The sequence below is a fragment of the Citrus clementina genome, unplaced genomic scaffold (genome assembly GCF_000493195.1).
Source record: "Citrus clementina cultivar Clemenules unplaced genomic scaffold, Citrus_clementina_v1.0 scaffold_9, whole genome shotgun sequence".
NCBI classification, from domain to species: domain Eukaryota; kingdom Viridiplantae; phylum Streptophyta; class Magnoliopsida; order Sapindales; family Rutaceae; genus Citrus; species Citrus x clementina.
In genome coordinates this window covers 4,749,954-4,768,484 of record NW_006261964.1, presented here as the reverse complement: position 1 = coordinate 4,768,484, position 18,531 = coordinate 4,749,954, and the positions used below count along the sequence as shown (strand labels likewise).

Sequence of the window (18,531 nt, the reverse complement as noted above, 5' to 3'; positions counted from 1 at the left end):
ATATTAATTTTGTACTAAATAATATTATATTATTATTTTATATAATAATAAATTTAATATAATTATATTAAATAAAATAAAATAAGGTTTCATTTTGTATTAAAATTAATAATTTATTGTTCATAATTAAGAATATTAATAATTATAATAAATTTACAAATATAATAAAATAAATATTATTCATTAAATATATTTTTTATTAGTTTTGTAATTAAAAATTATAATTCTTTAAATAAGGATAAAATTATAATTTGAAACTATTTACTCCCAATCTAAGACAAAGTAAACACATAAATTGGATTCTAATCTCTATTCCATGCTTCCATTCCAGTGTAAGTAAACAACCTACTCCCACTCCCACTCCACACTCCCAATCCTAGGATTCCCACTCCTCAGGATTCCCAATCCAATCCAAAAAGTAAACGCTACCTTAGTACATTTCTTGATGGTAAACTACTGCTAAATTCTAATAATATATTTTTACATATTTGCATTGCAAGGTATCTTGATCTGCAATGAGCATGATATTGATTCCATGCTACAAAAGGTGGAGCACTTTTCTTCTCTTCTCTGCATCTAGCCATCAAAAACCTTCATCTCTAATTATTATGTTGACATTTTCAGAATGTCATTTGAAAATAACAATGTAGATTTTATTCACTAAAAAATTTTGAGGAAGTATCTTCGTTGCCATCGAAACCATTTGACTCAGTGATAGTACTCTTTTTACCTTGTGGATTACGGCATTACGTGTACTTGTTCTATAGCACACTGAAAACCTCTGACATTATTTAGAAAATATGAGCTTCAATGAGTAAAACACATACTTACTCCCAAATAGTACTGTTAACTCTTGTGGGACTTATAGCTTGTCAAACGGAGGATTTTTTAACTCTCTTGAGATCTTTTAACTGAACTATTGTTTTTTGGGTGCACGAGTTACATCAATGAACCAGCTAGCATGTCTTCAACTATCGGTTCGATGGGAATAGTACTTAAAATCATAGGAAATTAAATAGGCTATAAATCATTTGCTATCATACTATAAATCATTTGTTATTCATCTGGCTTATATCACGACTTGCAATAAGAGATAAATTCAAGCATGGATGTCAGTAAGACTACCTGATCTCTGGGTGCAGTCAATTTACTAACTTTGTGTGGGTTGCATATATATATATATGCTTGTATTTATGTGTGTGCGCGTGTGAGAGAGAGAGAGAGAAAGAGAATGAGAGAGAATGAGAGAAAGCACAGGAGAGACAAATGATACTTTGTGTGTTTATTCTTATTACTCTCTTGAAAAATGAAATACCCCTCTATCTTATATGAAAAGCATTAGCATTAGTTTGATCTAAACAACATTTAGAATTTTAAAGGGAACAAAGAAAGACACATTGGTGTCAGACACAACCAAACCAAATCTGCTCCCACCAAATTGTCTCTTCTCCAACTTTGTTGCATAGTCACGCTGGCAGCAGCTCTAAGTGAAATTAGCATTCTAATAATCTTCATATGATCGTCTCTATACTAAAATCTTCTTATAGTTTGGAAAATAATTATTACATTTTTAGACAAAAGAAATGAAGTTCTCATGTCTTTAGGTCGCCTTAAAGATTCAATCTAAGGCACTAGAATACTGAGACCATGAAGCCAGGTAGAGAGATCATATCTTGGAAGGATCGCCTTAAAGGTTCAATAATTATTACATTTTTGGACATTATCTCTAGAATATTGCGGCACTTCAATGTCCCTTTCTCACCAAGCCTATTTATACTGAAGTCAAGAAACTAGGTAGGGAAATTGTATCTGGCATTGGATTTCATAGAAGTCGTGGGGAATGGGTTAAGACTCCGTCATCTAGGAATGAGGACACTTTGGTAGCTCCGAAGGATAACCGATTGCTTAACGATATTTATTCTGAGGATGAGTTACCCGATTTTCGACATGGCACTAGACCTCGTGCACCTCGCCGAGCTGCAGCAGCACAATCTCTGGCTGAGGAGCCAGCAGAGTCAATTGAGCACCCTAAGGCACCTTTAGTTTTTTAGGACCACATGCAGCAGTTATTCGACAAAGTGGATACCCTCTCTCAGCAACAACAGCAGCTTCAATCCCAAATTTAGACATTTTAGCAGCAGATTCTAGACCAGCAACATGAGCTTCTCAAGGTATGGCTTGTCAATTAGTTAAGAGTAAATTTGATTTACCTACTCGCTAAAGAAAAAGCTTAAATGTTTAGGGAATCTCAATGAAATGTAATAGGGAAGAATAAAAAATGAAGACGTTAATGGTCCATTTACCGATCGATAATCGGAATAGATTTGAATTGAAATGGATTAAAATTAGAATGGGGAAATTATAATGGGGCATAAAGTGTTATATTTTATAAACTTTTGATATTTGACTTTCTTCCTATAAAGAACTCAAATAAAAAAATAATCACTTTGGTAAACATGGTGCACCCATATTAATTATTTACTAAATGAATATTATTAATTAACAATTAATATCCTCTTTGGTAATCTTACAAATAGTTTTGTGATGCTCAAGTAGTTCAATTAAAGTCTCACGAACTTCATGTAGGGAGGAATAAAGGAAGTATTATATAAAGTGGAGGCAAAGAATCTCTATATATATTATTTAATTGTTGGATGGTTAAGGTATGACTTGTCAATTAGTTAAGAGTAAATTTGATTATCTACTCGCTAGAGAAAAAGATTAAATGTTTAGGGAATCTGAATGAAATGTAATAGGGAAGAATAAAAAATGAAGATATTAATGGTCCATTTACCAATTGATAATTGGAATGAGTACGAATTAAAATATATTTGAATTGGAATAGGTTGAAATTAGAATGGGGCATAAAGTGTTATACTTTATAAACTTTTAATATTTGACTTTCTTCCTGTAGAGAATTCAAATATAAAAATAACCCCTTTGGTAAAAATGGTGCACCCATATTAATGTTTACCTAATGAATATTATTAATTAGCAATTACTGCCCTCTTTAGTAATCTCACGAATAGTTTTGTGATGCTCAAGTAGTTCGATTAAAGGTTCACGAGCTTCATGTAGGGAGGAATAAAGGAAGTATTATATAAAATAGAGGCAAAGAATCTCTATATATATTATTTAATGGTTGGATGGTCAAGGTATGGCTTGTCAATTGGTTAAGGGTAAATTTGATTCTATACTAGCTAAAGAAAAAGCTTAAATGTTTAGGGAATTTGAATGAAATGTAATAGAGAAGAATAAAAAATAAAGATGTTAGTAGTCCATTTACCGATCGATAATCGGAATGGGTTAGAATTAAAATAGATTTTAATTGGAATGGATTGAATAAGATTGAGGCATAAGAATCAGAATAGATTATTTGCTCTAGTTGTACGAATTGACATTAGAATGAGCTGTATTACCATTAATGTTTTTGTTTTATCTTGAAATCGGAATGAATTGTTATAAGTTACTAGAATTATCTTAAATGATTATTGTTATTGTTTACTATAATAAATGTGATTAATAATAATAATAATAATATTGTTATTGTTGTTGTTGTTGTTGTTAATAAGTGGGATCAAATGAATTTTTTAATTTTTACTAAAAGTACAAATGTCAATTCATTTCTCATTCTCATTTGCCATTTTCATTCTCATCTCCCATCTTTCGTGAGAATGGGGTTTCCAATTCATATTATCAAACTTGTGGGATCCACTTAAATGTTATTCTCATTTCCCTTCATTATTTTGTAAGTAAACAAATTAATAAATCTTATTCTCTCATTCATATTCTCTAGGAATGGCAAAAGCCGAGTTCGGTCTGGGTTCTAACTGGGTGCTTATTTTTAACACCCCTAATATTCTCATTCCCAATTAGTAAAGACATTTCAGTCTGATAACGCTTCGTTTGCTCATTTTCATTAAAGTAAGACGTCAACAAAATTAATACTTGAAATGTTGATAGTGGATACCTCAATTAAATAATAATTTTTACATGTCAAATTATAATTAATTCATTAATATGTATTTTTTTAACCCTACGGGTGTTAATTTATAGAAGTTTTGATATAATTGCGTCCTTTCATTAAACTCGAAAAAATGTAGTGGGGAAGAATCAAGCAACATAATGGTTGTTGAAGCCAGCAAAAATAAATATTTACTCTAAATAAATTGTGTATGGTGATTGAACAGGGTTGTGTCCATAGAGATCGGTAATTATTTAAATCCTTTTAAAATGTAAAATGCAAAATGGGAGGATTGTTGACAATAATAAAAATCAAATTAAAATAACAATAATGCAAATTAAAATTGTAATTCAAATTGGGAAAAGCTCTGGTTGAAGGAATTAACTCAGCTTGATTCGACTACTGATCATTGATTTAAATATAAATCATTACTACTTATGAATAGACCGGTTATAGCTACTGAGACCCTCTAATAGTCAATCTCTCCTTAACTAGTCGATAACCAAGGTACGACCATTGGTTATTTTCCTAATCAATAGACAACCCTAGATACGATCATAGGGTTTAATCAATTGACAGCCTGAAAAATCATAGAGATCCAAATCCTAATCAACAAACGCATACGATAGTTCATCTAAATTAGATTGTTTATTCTCATAACACAACGCACTGCTATGCTATTTGTCACAAACATTAAAATCTTCATACGATGAATCTTTTAATTGACAATAGATTAAGTTGATAATTAAATAGTGGCCAATTATCTAATTAACACACATAATCATGACAATAATTTAGAGAATAAACAAATACCCAAGAAAACAATAAAACAATTAAAGCATAAGAAAGATCTCACAGTAATGACGAATCAAAGCTTTATTAATCTTCAACTAGAATAATAGGTTTAGTTCTTCATAGAGAGAGAAGAGAAAAATTTAGATCTAGGGTTTCTTTCCCTTTTTTCTTCCCCAAAAATCTCTTCTCCCTTTATTTTTCACGTCCCCCCTCTCTTCTAGAGTTCTCCCAAAAATAAAATAATAATATCTAAAATATTATCTAAATATTAAATTTAAAATTACAAAAATAACCAAAAAGATAAAACACATTAAAATAAAAACTGCAGGTCCTTAGTTGACAACACACCCCCACGCCTTATCAACAAAGTTATTCTGAAGCTCATAATTTCTCTAGGAAAACAATTATTCTCAAACATCATCTTGTAGCTCAATTTTAGCACCAATCAATAGAATTGCACCTACAAAAATAAAACACAAGTAAATCACTATTATTAAGTGCAAAACATCGATATTAAAGAAAGTAAACAATGAAAAACTAGTGCATAAATTGCACTCTAACACAACAATAGCAGTATTTTTTCTTTCCATAAATTCTGAGATTTTTTATGAATGATTCTTAAAAAATGATAATTTTTTTTTATTACAAAAAGTATAAATGTTTGTTGGATAATAGCATAGCCTAATCCTTATATATAAGTAATTGCATAAGTAATAAAAATTTTGCTATTCAATAGTTGAATGAAATTTGATATCACCTTTTTTTTCCTTAAAAAGATAAGAGAGTGGACAAATTTTAAATTTATTTTTCTAACTCCTTATATCTTCTAAAATTCGAACTTGGTGCTCAATTAAAAAAATATTTTAGAACCACTCGGCGAGACTCCTAAGACAAATTCAATTTCACTTAATAAGGAGTTGATTTAAGAATGAGAAATACCTGAGAGGGAGGGACGTTGTTTTGGTGCTAATTAATGCAACAAATAGAACTAATTACATAATCCCCTCTTAATTTATTGGCATTATAGTTTGGTGAACCATATAAAACTTTATTTTCCCCCAGCAATCATTCAGACGCAATAAGGCCACATAGCGTAATTAAAGCTCACGTTTCAGCTGATGGTGGGGGAGACAAAGTCGCATGTATGCCATATTTAGTAATTATTTGAGCGCGAAAGAAATTCAAAAATTGAATATTTTTAACAGGGTAAAAATTGAAAAAAAAATTATTAACTGAAGGATATATAAATCCCTCAATATCCAAGAGAGGACGATTTTGTCCTGCATTTTCAGCCTCCTAAAGCTTCAAGCGCTAATCCGGTACCTACAAAAAGCTCTCCGATGCTCAAGTAAGGATTTGGTTCCTTAGAAAATACAAGAAAATCAAAGAAAAATATAACCTTGATTTCAGAGAGCATTTTTCTTTCTCGTTCATAAAAGAGAATTACTGTCTAGATCCCTTTCAAGTAGATAAATATTTCTATTTATAGTAACTTTCAAGTATGAGAGATTAGATCTTTTGTTCTTCTTCTTTTTATTTAATCTGATCTTTCTTATCTATTTATCTGTCACATGACTCACATACTTTTGCTTTCTAAGACTTTTTTTTATCTATTTTTACTAAACACATTTGGAGTCTTCAAATTTGTAGTGCATTTATCGACACACAGTGCATTGTAAGTGGCTAAAATTTTATAGTACTTACACTAACAAACAAAGGTAAAATGGAATTTAAATTGTAGTGTGAGATAGTGGGCTATAATTATCGATTGTGATAACGCTTTCACAAATTTTTTTATCGTGAAATCTAGTATTCAAGGATTGGAATGAAATAAAATTGAAATTGGAATGTTGGAAGGACTTGAGTGTTTGTATTTTAAGAACTTTTGATACTTGATTTTCTTTCTGTAGAGAACAAGGACTCAAATAAAAAAATTCCTTTGGTAAAAAATTGTGCACCCAAAATTAATTGTTAACTGAATGAATATTATTAGTTAACAATTAATGTCCTCTCTAGCAAGTGTACGAATAGTTTTGTAATGCTCAAGTAGTTTAATTAAAGGTTCACGAACTTCCCCGAAGGAGGAAATAAACGAAATATTATTATAAAATAGATGCAAAAAATCTCCAAATTTATTACTTAATTGTTGGATGGTCAAGGTATGGCTTGTCAATTAGTTAAGAATAAATTTGATTCTTAATTCGCAAAGGAAAAAGCATAAATGTCTATGGAATGGCTTGTCAATTAGTAGAGTAAATTAGAATCTTTACTCGCAAAAGAAAAAGCATAAATGTTTATGGAATCCGATTGAAATGTAGTAGGGAAGAATAAAAAAGAAAGAAGTTTAAGACATTTCAGTTCCATAAAGCTTCATTTGCTCATTTGCATTAAAGTAAAACCTCAACAACATTATGCATTTGAGTTTATCGAAGTTTTAGTATCCTCCTTTCATCAAACTCTGAGCACATGTCTGGTTGCACGAAAGAGAGGAAAGGCGAGAGGGGATGAGAAAATGAGGGAAAAAATATTAATCTTAATCTCATTATGTTAGGGGCAAAGCTAAGAGTTGGCGAAGTTTTTTCAGAAAAAAAAATTAGTTAATTATAATTTATAAATTTGCCTCTATTAATACTTATAAAAAATAAAAATAAATCTAATAATTACAGTTAATCTTTATTTTCTTCAAATCACAATTAACAAAACTTCCGAAGTATCCAACTGAATCCAAAATCTAAATTCACCAACTGCTTGAGTCTCTCACCTGTGTCGAATGCGCAGTCTGTCGCACCCGAAGTGACGCCAGCCACTACCGCACGACTGGCACCCGTAGGCTCAGTCTCTTGCCGCACCCGAAGTCCCGAAGCCGAATGCCCAATCTCTGTCTCTTGATGCTTGATGCAGTGCCTAGTATAAGTGACTTTATATTGTAAATTATAATGTATAGAATATAGTACGATTTATGATAATGATGGCATAAAGAGGAAGTTGCTGATTTTGTGATTCATTTTCTTAGAATTATAAAATAATAGAATATGATAATAGATTAATAGATATTAGAACATAATAAAAGAAATGATGTTATACAAAGTGGAAATTCATCTTCTTGAAATTAGAAAATAATGATGGCATACAAAGAATGATAAATTGTAAACAATATTAACCCAGATGCGATAATAGATGAGTTTTCCTTTTCGAAGAATCGCAGGACACAATTTCTTTGATAGTGTTTTTCATATTTACATTGTACTTTTATAGTTTTATGGTTAGTGTTTTTGCTTATGTAGTGTACTTAATAATTTCATTTATATAAAACAAAATTTTTAAGAAGTAAATTTAATTTGAAAAAAAAATTCTAGCCCACCCAAAAAATATTGCCACCTTTGCCACTGCATTGTTTGGTTTGATATGAAATTCATATTTTCTCTCCTTTTATTATTGCTTTTCCCGCTCCTCCTTTCCTCTTCTTTCCTTCCTTTTTCCTTTTCTCCATCCAAATATGCTATAATAATATATATTTAGTTGGAAAAAATGAAATGAGAGAAGAAGAATGGAAAGAAGAGAGGGGGACAGAAAATAAGGAAAAAGGAGATCTCAATTTCGTAAAATGGCAGAAGAGTCCGACAAGTTATTAATTAATTCTTTAATCCGTAGGACTTGAGAAAGAAAACAGCGGATTAGTGGAATCATCAGATAAGTAGAGAAAATTGCTACTTAATTTACTTACTTGACGATGATAAGGTCCCCTGTAGCACGTGTATGCAAGCCATCCTTGTATATAAATTGGTTAGCACTTAGCTGCTGTGGCCATCACCATTTTGGAAATACGTACGGAAAGAAAATCCATCTTTCACAACACACATTCACATCACATTACCTCACCAGCGAAATGTCGTCATTTTCAGGTTCTGATAACCAGAATGCTGAGACACGCCGGGAAAGACTACGCAGTGTCCGAGAAAAGAATATCCAGTTTATGGATAATCTTTACGAGGCTGCAGTAGAAGGCCATGTTGGAAAATTCGAAGAACACAAAGCTGTCCTTCACCAAATATTGACACCAGACGAGAACACAATCCCCCATATCCACATCACAGCCCTACCTAATAAAACAATGAAGCCCAACAACAAGGCAAACAGCCTTTGGAGGATGATCAGTACTTTTAAAAAGCAATCATCGTCGGATGATCGGGAAGTAATCCGAGGAGAAAATTTTGTGAGGGTTATTTTAGAAATGTGTCCTATTCTATTACTGAAGGCCAATGCCAAAGGAGAAACTCTGCTGCACATCGCGGCCAGGCACGGGCATTATGATATAGTGCAGGTTCTAATTGCTGAATGCAAGAAACCTCACCAGAACAACCCCGAGGAAGGTGTTGCAGCTGCGAGGCTGATGCTGGGGACGACGAATGAAGCCAAAGACACAGCCTTGCACGAGGCGGTGCGTTACAATCAAGTTGATGTGGTGAAGATGTTGACAAAAGAAGACCCTAATTTGTCATATGATGCCAATGAAGCTGGGGAGACTCCACTCTACCTGGCTGCGGAGAGGGGTTACAAAGATGTTATGGAAGATATTTTATCAACTTGCGAATCACCAGTTGACCATGGACCAATGGGAAGAACGGCTTTGCACGCAGCGGCATTTCGCGAATATACACTTCAAACCTACTATTATTTTTTTCGCAAAGATAGAGGTAAAACATACTATTATTTGATTCTCAACCTTTTTTTGTTTTAAATATTTCTCATTTTGAACATACAAGAATCAAAATAAATTATACTTCAACCAAATCTGATATGCAAAATTAATTTGAACAAAGAGTTGGTCACTCTATATCATTTTTAAATTTAATTTTTGTTTGTTTTCTTTTATGTAGAAATTATAAAAGTGTTACTACGTTCTAGTAAAGGAACTTAGACCACCAAACCGGATCAGCAAGGGTGGCTTCCACTTCACTTGGCTGCACACTTGGGAAACTATTACGTGGTGAAGGAATTACTCAAGGCCGATATATCAGCAGCCTACAAACCTGATAATGAGGGAAAGATACCTCTTCATCTTGCAGCCGGTAAGGGCAGAGCATATACAATGCAAGAGCTAATACGGAGTTGTCCAAGTTCTTGTGAACTGGTTGACGACAGAGGGTGGAATGTTTTTCACTTTGCCGCGCATAGCGGAAGTAGAAGGACAGTCGAATTTCTCTTAGAAAACCCTTCGCTTGGAAACCTTATGAACGAGAAAAACTACGACGGAAACACACCTCTCCTAGAACATGCAGTTTCTGGTTCTTTTATAAAGTCTTTCGTTTGTCACCCGAAAGTAGATAGGCTAGCATTCAATCACCAAAACAATAGCGCTGAAGACATAATCCGTTCAAAAAAGGTGCTTATTTGGGAGAACGAGGTAAGATAACCTAATAATCGATATTTTTAATTCTAATTGGACAAAAAAGGTTCAAAAAAGGTAATTTTACACACTGACTCCAGAATTTAGGAAATTAATTGTTACTGTTCATAACAGTTGTTTCAAAACGTACAACATATATTGCAGGAATCGTTTCTAGGGTGCTTGGCTAGACTTAACCCTATCCGGTGCCAGCGACATATAGTCAATGGAAATGGGGAAAGGAAGGAACAAGGTAGTAATACTAGTACAGAAGACAAGAAGAGCAATGACAGAAAAGAAAAGTCATCATCAAGATACGAGGAGTTGGAGCAATCTGTCAACGAAAGCAAGGAATCCCATCTAGTAGTGGCAGCACTTATAGCAACTGTTACATTCACAGCAGGTATTACCGTGCCTGGTGGTTACATTAATGGAATTGATCCAGATCAGGGTGCCGCAGTTCTAGCAAAAAGAAGTGCTTTCCAAGCTTTTGTTATATTCAATTCGTTAGCCTTGATTTTGTCCGCAAGTGCCGTCTTCTTCCACCTTTACCTGTCATTGCTACGGGACAAGATTATGGAATATATTCTATGGAAAGTTAGCCGAGGAATGATACAGTTAGCCATGTTCGCGATGGTTTTCGCTTTTCTTACAGGCACATATTCAGTGCTTCATAATGCCAAATTACTTGCAGTTATCGCTTCCATCATCACTGGCAGCTTCTTCATCTTCGTCTATGATTTTTCCGCACCTTTCCCGTTAATAAAGGATTGGGGGAGACTGTATGTCCGCACGCAAAAAAAACTTATGGAGGAGGTTCAACGAATTTACTTTGATGACAAACCTATGTTTGCTGCAGTATTTGAGCAAAAATTAAAACAGCAAGATTTGATTATGCTGTGAATAATATCCTGCAAGATTGTAGGAAAAATTTGTTTTTGAATTTTATGATATCAGATATATGTTAAAGATATGTAGGCAGATTTTTTGGCTTTGTTTGTTTCTTTTCTTGTATAAATTCAAATACTGCTGCAATGAATAAAAAGCAATTAACAGCCCCAATTTCTCTGTGTTCTCTTTTCTTTGTTTAAAACCAACATACTTCCCTGTATTTGAATGGCTTTGTCTGGGACGGGAGGGGCACTTCCTACTGCAGACTGCAGAGGAGAGGAATTTGGATGGGTTTTATGCACGTGAATGGGATACAATTCATTTAAAGGAGAAATTTGACAGAGAAATATGCGTCAGATCCCTGTACTGATCATTGTTTTTAATTAATTTATGTTAACCATCCAGCGGTACCTCTCTTTCTTCCAACCCCCTAGCCTCTACATAAAATCTACAGAGCAGCATACTCGCACATAAAGATGGATGTTATGATGTAAATAAAAATGATGAAGACAGATTTACTGCTCTTCGTATTTTTCTTAACGGTAAACTGCTCCTAAATTCTAATAAATACATTTTCACATCCTTCATTGCAGGGTATCTCTAATGGGCATGATGTTCATTCCATGTTACAACAGGTAGACCACCTTTCTTCTCATCTAAAACCTTCAACTACTGGTTCGATGACAATAGTACTTAAGATCACAGGAAATTAAATAGGCTATAAATCATTCATTATCATGCTAACAAATTCATCTGGCTTTTATCACGACTTTCAACTAGAGATAAACTCAAGCATTGATAAGACTAGCCGATCTCAGGGTGCAGTCAATTTGCTAACATTGTGTGTGCTACATATGTATATGCATGTGTGTGTGTGTGTGTGTGTGTGTGTGTGTGTGAGAGAGAGAGAGAGAGAGAGAGCACAAGAGAGACATATGATACTTTGTATGTCTGTTCCTATTACTCTCCTGGAAAATAAAGTACCCCTGTATCTAACATGAAAAGCAGTACCATAAGTTTGATCAAAACGACATTCAGAATTTTAAAGTGAACAAAGGAAGACACATTGGTGCCAGACACAATCGGATCTGCTCCCACCAAACCGGCTCTCCTCCAACTCTGTTGCACGGTCACGCTAGCAGCAGCTTGAAAGTAGCACTCTGATAATCTTCATCGGATTATCTCTCTACCGAAACCTTCTTAAAGTCTGGAAAATAATTATTACATTTTGGGGCCATAGAAATGAAGCTCCTATGTCTTCAGGCCGCCTTATCAGCAGCCTTCTTTGGTGCTGTAGAAACAGCAGTGATCTTGTTGAGTTTCTCAGCCATTACCGTCGCAGTTCGAATCTAAGAAGCAGTGAAAGATGAAACTGTTAATAGTGAAATTGATCAGCTAAATCTGCAACAAGTAAAACGAACGAGAACTCAACAAAATGCAAGCAATCTAACCTCAGCTTTCTTAACAAAGTGAACTTCACTTTCCTCCTTTATTTGTACTATAAATATCTCTTTCTCTGTAGCATTTCCTAATCATGTAGTTAAAAGTAATTTAGGAATAATTGAGGATGTTTAATAAGCTTACAAAGGCTATGACCATTTGTTTACCTTTATTATTTACCAATCCATTTCCTTTCAGAATGATAGAAATTGTGTTAACAGCAGCAATAGCTGCATCAAGTAAAGCCAGTCGTCAGCAATAATTACACTAACAAGACGTGTCATTCTAACTAATACTTTCTCATTGATGACTTGAGATTCAAGTTAACAGAAAATAACTCTGAATTTTCTAGAATATTAGACCTCATTGATCTCAATTACCTATTTGAAAGTTCATTACTAAAATTCTATTGATCAAATTAACAGTATTTATGAATCAGCTCATCATCAAATACAGCGGGATGCAATATATATAACCATCAAACTCATGCCATTCGTATTTGCAAGGTTAGAATGTTTTTATTCTGGCAACGGTTGTATTTAGAATTATTTCGAAAGAAATGTTTAAGTATAAATGACCAGCAAGCAGGTGTAAAAGGTCTGCAATTTTCCAGATGAGCAGTCATTCGGAAAATCACCAGTTAGACACACTTTGAAACAAAAAGTGAAAAAAGGAATAAAGGTTGGGAAAATAGGAAGGAAATAAACGAAAGAATAATAACAATAAGGAAAATGATGAAGAAAATTCACCGAAGCCAAAGTCAGAGAGCTCAGCATCATTATAGTCCTTTAAATACATCTGCAATACGCTGACAAGATTAAAGAAACCCCATTAAGGAAAAATCCATAATCTGATTCTGATGCACAATGAAAGCATAATAAAATCAGTTTAAGGAATCCAGATTAATGAAAGGTGACAAGTCATGAATCAGTGCATAATATCCATTATGAAGTTGCTACAGGAATATCACCTCAGATTAGGCATAGATGAAGAATAGTACTAGAGATACAAAATCTATATACAAACAATTGTATACAAGTTAATGAAAGCTATTGAGTCAAAGAACCAATAAATCTCCCCCTTTTAATGAAACAATCATGAATAACTAAATCAAGATTACAACTAGAAGTCCAGAACCTACCAAGAAACAAAGACCATGAGATTTTAAGCAAATTCAAGTTTTATATAATTTGAAAACATAATTTATTGACACCCAAATTATCTAATAAAGCAAAACAAGATCGCATCATATATATCAGAAACAAGTTTAAACCCCATGAAAAAATAACACATTAAGCTTCATTTGCTCATTTTCCTTTCTTCAAAATCTTGGCAACCAAACAAACACATCAACTATATTTGACCTAAGAAAGTTTTTTGAACAGGAGATTTAAAGTGTATACCTTAGCAAGACTCCAGTAGAAAGTGAAAGTTTTCTTGAGGATGAAGGGTTGAATTAGATTGCTCATCGTTATCTCCTTCCTCTTCCTCCCCCTCTTCTTCTTCTTCGGAATTCGTTTCTTATTGTTCTATAAACATCTTTAATTACTCGACCAAGAAACAATGCAAATGCCACTAGCAAAATTAATTCTTGTATCATCTTCAGAAACCAACTTCTGCTTTCTTGCTGTTGCCCTCCTTGTTTCTGGATTCAACAATAATCTCTGGCCTCTGCAGCAACCTCAGTTGCCTTCACAATGCTTGGAAATGGCTGGAAATTTTTTTATGAGATTCTTGGAGGAGGAGTCAGTTGTGACCGGAGGTCGGTGCTATATAGAGGCGTTGATCCAATGAGAGATGGACGTGTGGCTGTGTTTCATTTGGATCAGTTTCTTGGTAGTTACTTTTAGCGGGAAGATTTTAATGGTCCGTTAGAGCAACTGGCCCCAGCGTACAAGTTCGTTATAAGATTTTAACTCTTTATTGTGTAACTAACAGGAAACTCAAATGATAATAATAAAAGAAAGCCCACTTTATTGTGCCACATTATTTGTATCTTTGAAATGTTAGATTTCATCCTTTAATCATATATATATTTCCATCCAATTTTCATTTTCGGGTACAGCCATAGGCAGAGAAACATGCCTCTAATCCCTGTACTGATCATTTGTTTGTAATTTTTGTAACCAGCTACTTATATATAGTGTACATTCTTCTTTTCTCGTGCCATTGCACTCGCTTTATGCATTTCATTTCGGATATGACTTGATAGAGAGATCCATTCATTAAATTGATGAGTGAATATCAAAATAAGTGATACTTAATTGAAATTATTCATCTTGGAAAATTCAAGCTTCTCTTGACATGGAATGATAAATATTAAACAGCATAGTGATAACTGTTGGCAAACAGATAAGAAATCTTCTCTCAACTTGCAATCTGTCACAAACTTCTTGAACATGTCTGCATAGGCAGAGCTAATATTGATATCACTGAAAAAAGCTTTTGCAAAACAAACAGCCTTTTTTCATTTTCCTTCTAGCATACTAACAAAACATATGTTTTTTTGATGCCATCACTTGCAGCTAAAGATGCAATTTGAATATTTATATTTACAAAATCAACTGACCTAAAGTGGAGGTGATTTTTGTGCTGAGACAGAGAGGAAGAGGGGAAAAATGAATTTGTATTTCTGTCAACCCAGCAGCAAATTGAAACGTTACAACATTTAACATGGACAGAAGCACGTTGCTAAAACATTTTATTCTCAGGTGCACTAGAAATGGAAAAACAAAAAAAAAGGAAGAAAGGACATATACGGGAAGATGCCCAGGTATCACTAGATCTGCCCTTACAAAACAAGTCTTTACTCCAACCTTATTACATGGTCATGTTAGCAGCAGCTCCAACATCAACTGGAAAAACAACTACTACCTCTAATCTCAAAAATATTTCCATTGACAAATGTAAGACTAAGGAGAAAACATATGCAACAGCAAACTGTGGAAATTAAGCTCTTATCTAACTGCCCTTCAGGCCTTCATATCAGTATCAGAAGTCTCCTTTGGGGCAGTGGTGGCAACAACGGCTTTCTCAAGTTTTTCAGCCTTTCCCAGCACAATTTGAATCTGAGAGACAGTGTAAAAGTTAGATAAGAAGAAACTGTTTCTGGTAAAAGGTAACTAAAAATTGTGAGTAGTAAAACGACAAAGGCCAGCTGCCAATGCAAATAATCCAACCTTAGCTTTCTGAAAGAAGCGGCCTTCATCGTCCTTCTTGGAGTTCACAGTAGAAATCTTTACCTCTGTTGCATTTTTCAGAAGATATGTCATTCTAATTAATTCGCTAGCAATAAAAGATGTTAACATAAAATGGCTTTAACCTCTTACCTATATTACTTGCCAGTCCATCACGTTTCAGAGCCTCGGCAATAGTGACAACAGTAGGAATAGCTGCATTAAGCAATTGTAGAAGTTAGCACATATTGTTATACAATATATTCCAAGGTGAGGGATATAATAGCAATGAACTGTCTTTTGGGTGTGCTCTAATAGCATGAGTCTGCATTTCAAGTTTAAGGAGGATACATTTATTATCTTGTACAGAAGTTGCTGACAGATAAGGCTTCTTGTGCTAACCTCACTGATCTTAATTTTTCATTCGAAAATCAGTCATAATCTCCAAAATGAAAAATGCAATCAATCGAACTAGTTTATTTCTAGTTATTACTTACACTCTAGTGAAATCAAATCATCATTGCATGGTGTAGGTCATAATCACCAAAATCATACTAGTATTTGAAAGAACAATTTCTTTTTCTGCCCACAAGCTATGGTTTGAAAATATAATTCAAAAGACCAATGAGATAAATTATCCACTAGATACAATTTGAAGTAGAAATTGAAAATCATGTGCACCAAAAGAAGAAGAATAACAGAAAAGGAAATAAGCAAAACTGAGCAGATGGATATAAGAAGTTGTACCCATTCCCAAGGCAGTGAGCTCAATGTCATTGTACTGCTTTATGTACCTCTGCAATGGCATTAAAAAGATTACGAAAAACCTCAGAAAGAAAATGCTACATCAGATGAATAGTATCATGAAATTTAAAGAATATGGATTAATGGGTTCACAAAAGATTCATGTAATCAATCAATGCCTCTAATATCCACCATTTTCATTTAGCTGAATCAGAAGCTATGCTAAATCAGGTTTTAAAATCCGACTCCAAACCATTAACGCACCAGATTATCTTTGCTAGTTCCGAATAAAACTCTTAACCATGAAATAAAATCCAGAGTTAAGAAACTGTTGATACCAAATACGATTTATCACGAGGATTTCGAACCATTGAGTAAGGCCATATATTTGAAGTAGAGTATCACAGCAAATTAAACAGCAATTAAGGAAAAGATTATGCACTAAACTTCCCTCTTATGAACCCAACCAACTCAAGATTTTAAGCCATTAATGAACAAGAACTTTTAATTGAACAGATTCGAAGTCCAATATCACTTGAATCGGCAACATACAAAGAAAAATATTCAAAAGAAACCATAAAGCAAGATTCAGTGAGAATAAATTCTAAGATCCAGCAAAGAAACAATGAAGGAAGTATAAGACCAATAAGGCTCCATAGAATCCAGGAAATCAAATGTATGATATAAGTTAAAAGGAAAATAAAATAAAATCAAAATCAAAATTGAACCAACAAATCTAGAGGGAGACAAAAATAACAGATCCAATAAGAAACCCCAATTCGTTTCCCTTCAATTATCTGGGCAACCAAACAGACCATTATCATTCTGTGAACCAAAATTGATAAGCAACAAAAAAGAATCAAACCCATTACAGAACACATGCAAGAAACCAACAAAACAAAGAAACTAATCCCTAATATTCAACAAGATAACCAAATAACTAGGACAAGTAAAAAGTTTTACCTTAGCAAGATCGAGGTAGAAAACAAAGGGTTTCTTTGTGTGAGACACAAGAATTCGGTTGCTGTCCTTCTTCTTCTTCGTCTTCTTAATCACAGACGAAGACTCGGCACCAGCAGCACCAGTAGTAGCATTCTTGCCATCGCCGGAATCAACAACCGCGACTGCAACAGTTGCCACTTTCTTGTTTTTGCTGCCGCTGTGTTTGTTTTCGTTCTTGGATTCCTCTGCCTTGATGAACTCAGAACTCTTTGCAACAGTCACGCTTGACTCCATTGTTACACGAATCAGAATTCTCTCTCTCTCTCTCTAGAATTGATGCCTGGTCTCTCTTTCTCCCTCTAAAGAATGTGTGCAAATGGCGGGAAAATTTTGTTGAGATCTTGCGTGCGAGTGTGGGCTGTGACTGGAGTCGCGGTTTTATATAGAAGTGTTGATTCCGTAACGGATTGACACGTGGTGGGTTTTTGTTGGATGCGAAATCCTGTTAGTTATTTTTGGCGGGAACCCAGTGGATTGTTAGCGAAACTGTAAATAGCTTTTTTTTTTAATTACGACTTTGCCATCGCTTTACACAAATTTTGGCTTGGGTAGCACCTTTGGCACCCTTCAAAATTTCCCGTAAAACTATTTTTTAATTATAATTACTTAAATAGTCCAATATAAACTAATTTTTTATTTTGAATAAAAATTCAATTAAGCACTTATATAAATTTTTCTACCCCCACCTCATTTCATAATTTATATTTGTACTTATATTTTAAATTTTAATTTAAACATTAGAAAATTTTAAGATTTTTGAGTTATAAAAATAGAAATTATATAATAAAAAAATTAATATAAATTTAATATTTTAAGAACTATATGCAGTTTAAATGAAATTTTTTTGGCAAAATTTTATGAGAATATTGTTAATTTTAATATATGATTTATATTTTATTAATTTTACTGAGGGTGTTTTAGAAAATGAATTCAAAAAGGGTGATATAAAGATTTTAGAGGGGTGTTGCAAGCTCTACTCATTTGGATTTCATTGAGCGATATTGTTAAAGAAGCCCAAAGGTTTTTTGGGCTTAAAGATGTGGATCAAGAATTTTCTTTAATTGGGAAATAATTATTGTTGTTGTTTGTAGGAAGCATGGGTAGAAATGATTGATTAGGTGAACAAGAATAAA

The 18,531-nt window shown here is 33.5% G+C and overlaps 1 protein-coding gene, 1 long non-coding RNA gene and 1 pseudogene across 2 annotated transcripts; 1 reads left to right on the top strand and 2 right to left on the bottom strand.

Moving 5' to 3' along the window:
* Nucleotides 1-8,645: 8,645 nt before the first annotated feature.
* Nucleotides 8,646-11,048, top strand: LOC18032529 (annotated as a pseudogene).
* Nucleotides 11,049-11,991: 943 nt separating this feature from the next.
* Nucleotides 11,992-12,662, bottom strand: LOC112101065. Its single transcript, XR_002907124.1, has 3 exons — nucleotides 12,644-12,662; nucleotides 12,488-12,564; nucleotides 11,992-12,385 (listed from the first exon to the last, which is right to left on the bottom strand). It is a non-coding gene; the product is annotated as an uncharacterized LOC112101065 (long non-coding RNA).
* A 2,490-nt stretch (nucleotides 12,663-15,152) lies between these two features.
* Nucleotides 15,153-17,735, bottom strand: LOC112100739 (uncharacterized protein At2g34160-like). The gene is made up of 5 exons (XM_024190077.1): nucleotides 17,360-17,735; nucleotides 16,400-16,448; nucleotides 15,806-15,868; nucleotides 15,656-15,720; nucleotides 15,153-15,544 (listed from the first exon to the last, which is right to left on the bottom strand). The coding sequence occupies exons 1-5, from the start codon at nucleotides 17,630-17,632 to the stop codon at nucleotides 15,449-15,451; spliced, it is 546 nt and encodes a 181-aa protein (XP_024045845.1). The 5' UTR covers nucleotides 17,633-17,735; the 3' UTR covers nucleotides 15,153-15,448.
* Between the last annotated feature and the right edge of the window lie 796 nt (nucleotides 17,736-18,531).

Excerpts from the sequence above, each read along its gene's own strand:
- LOC112100739 (XM_024190077.1), bottom strand. The coding sequence starts at position 17,632 with ATGGAGTCAAGCGTGACTGTTGCAAAGAGTTCTGAGTTCATCAAGGCA. Across the intron at positions 16,449-17,359 it reads TCTACCTCGATCTTGCTAAG|AGGTACATAAAGCAGTACAA; the intron begins GTAAAACTTTTT and ends ATGCCATTGCAG. Across the intron at positions 15,545-15,655 it reads GCTTCTTTCAGAAAGCTAAG|ATTCAAATTGTGCTGGGAAA; the intron begins GTTGGATTATTT and ends ACTGTCTCTCAG.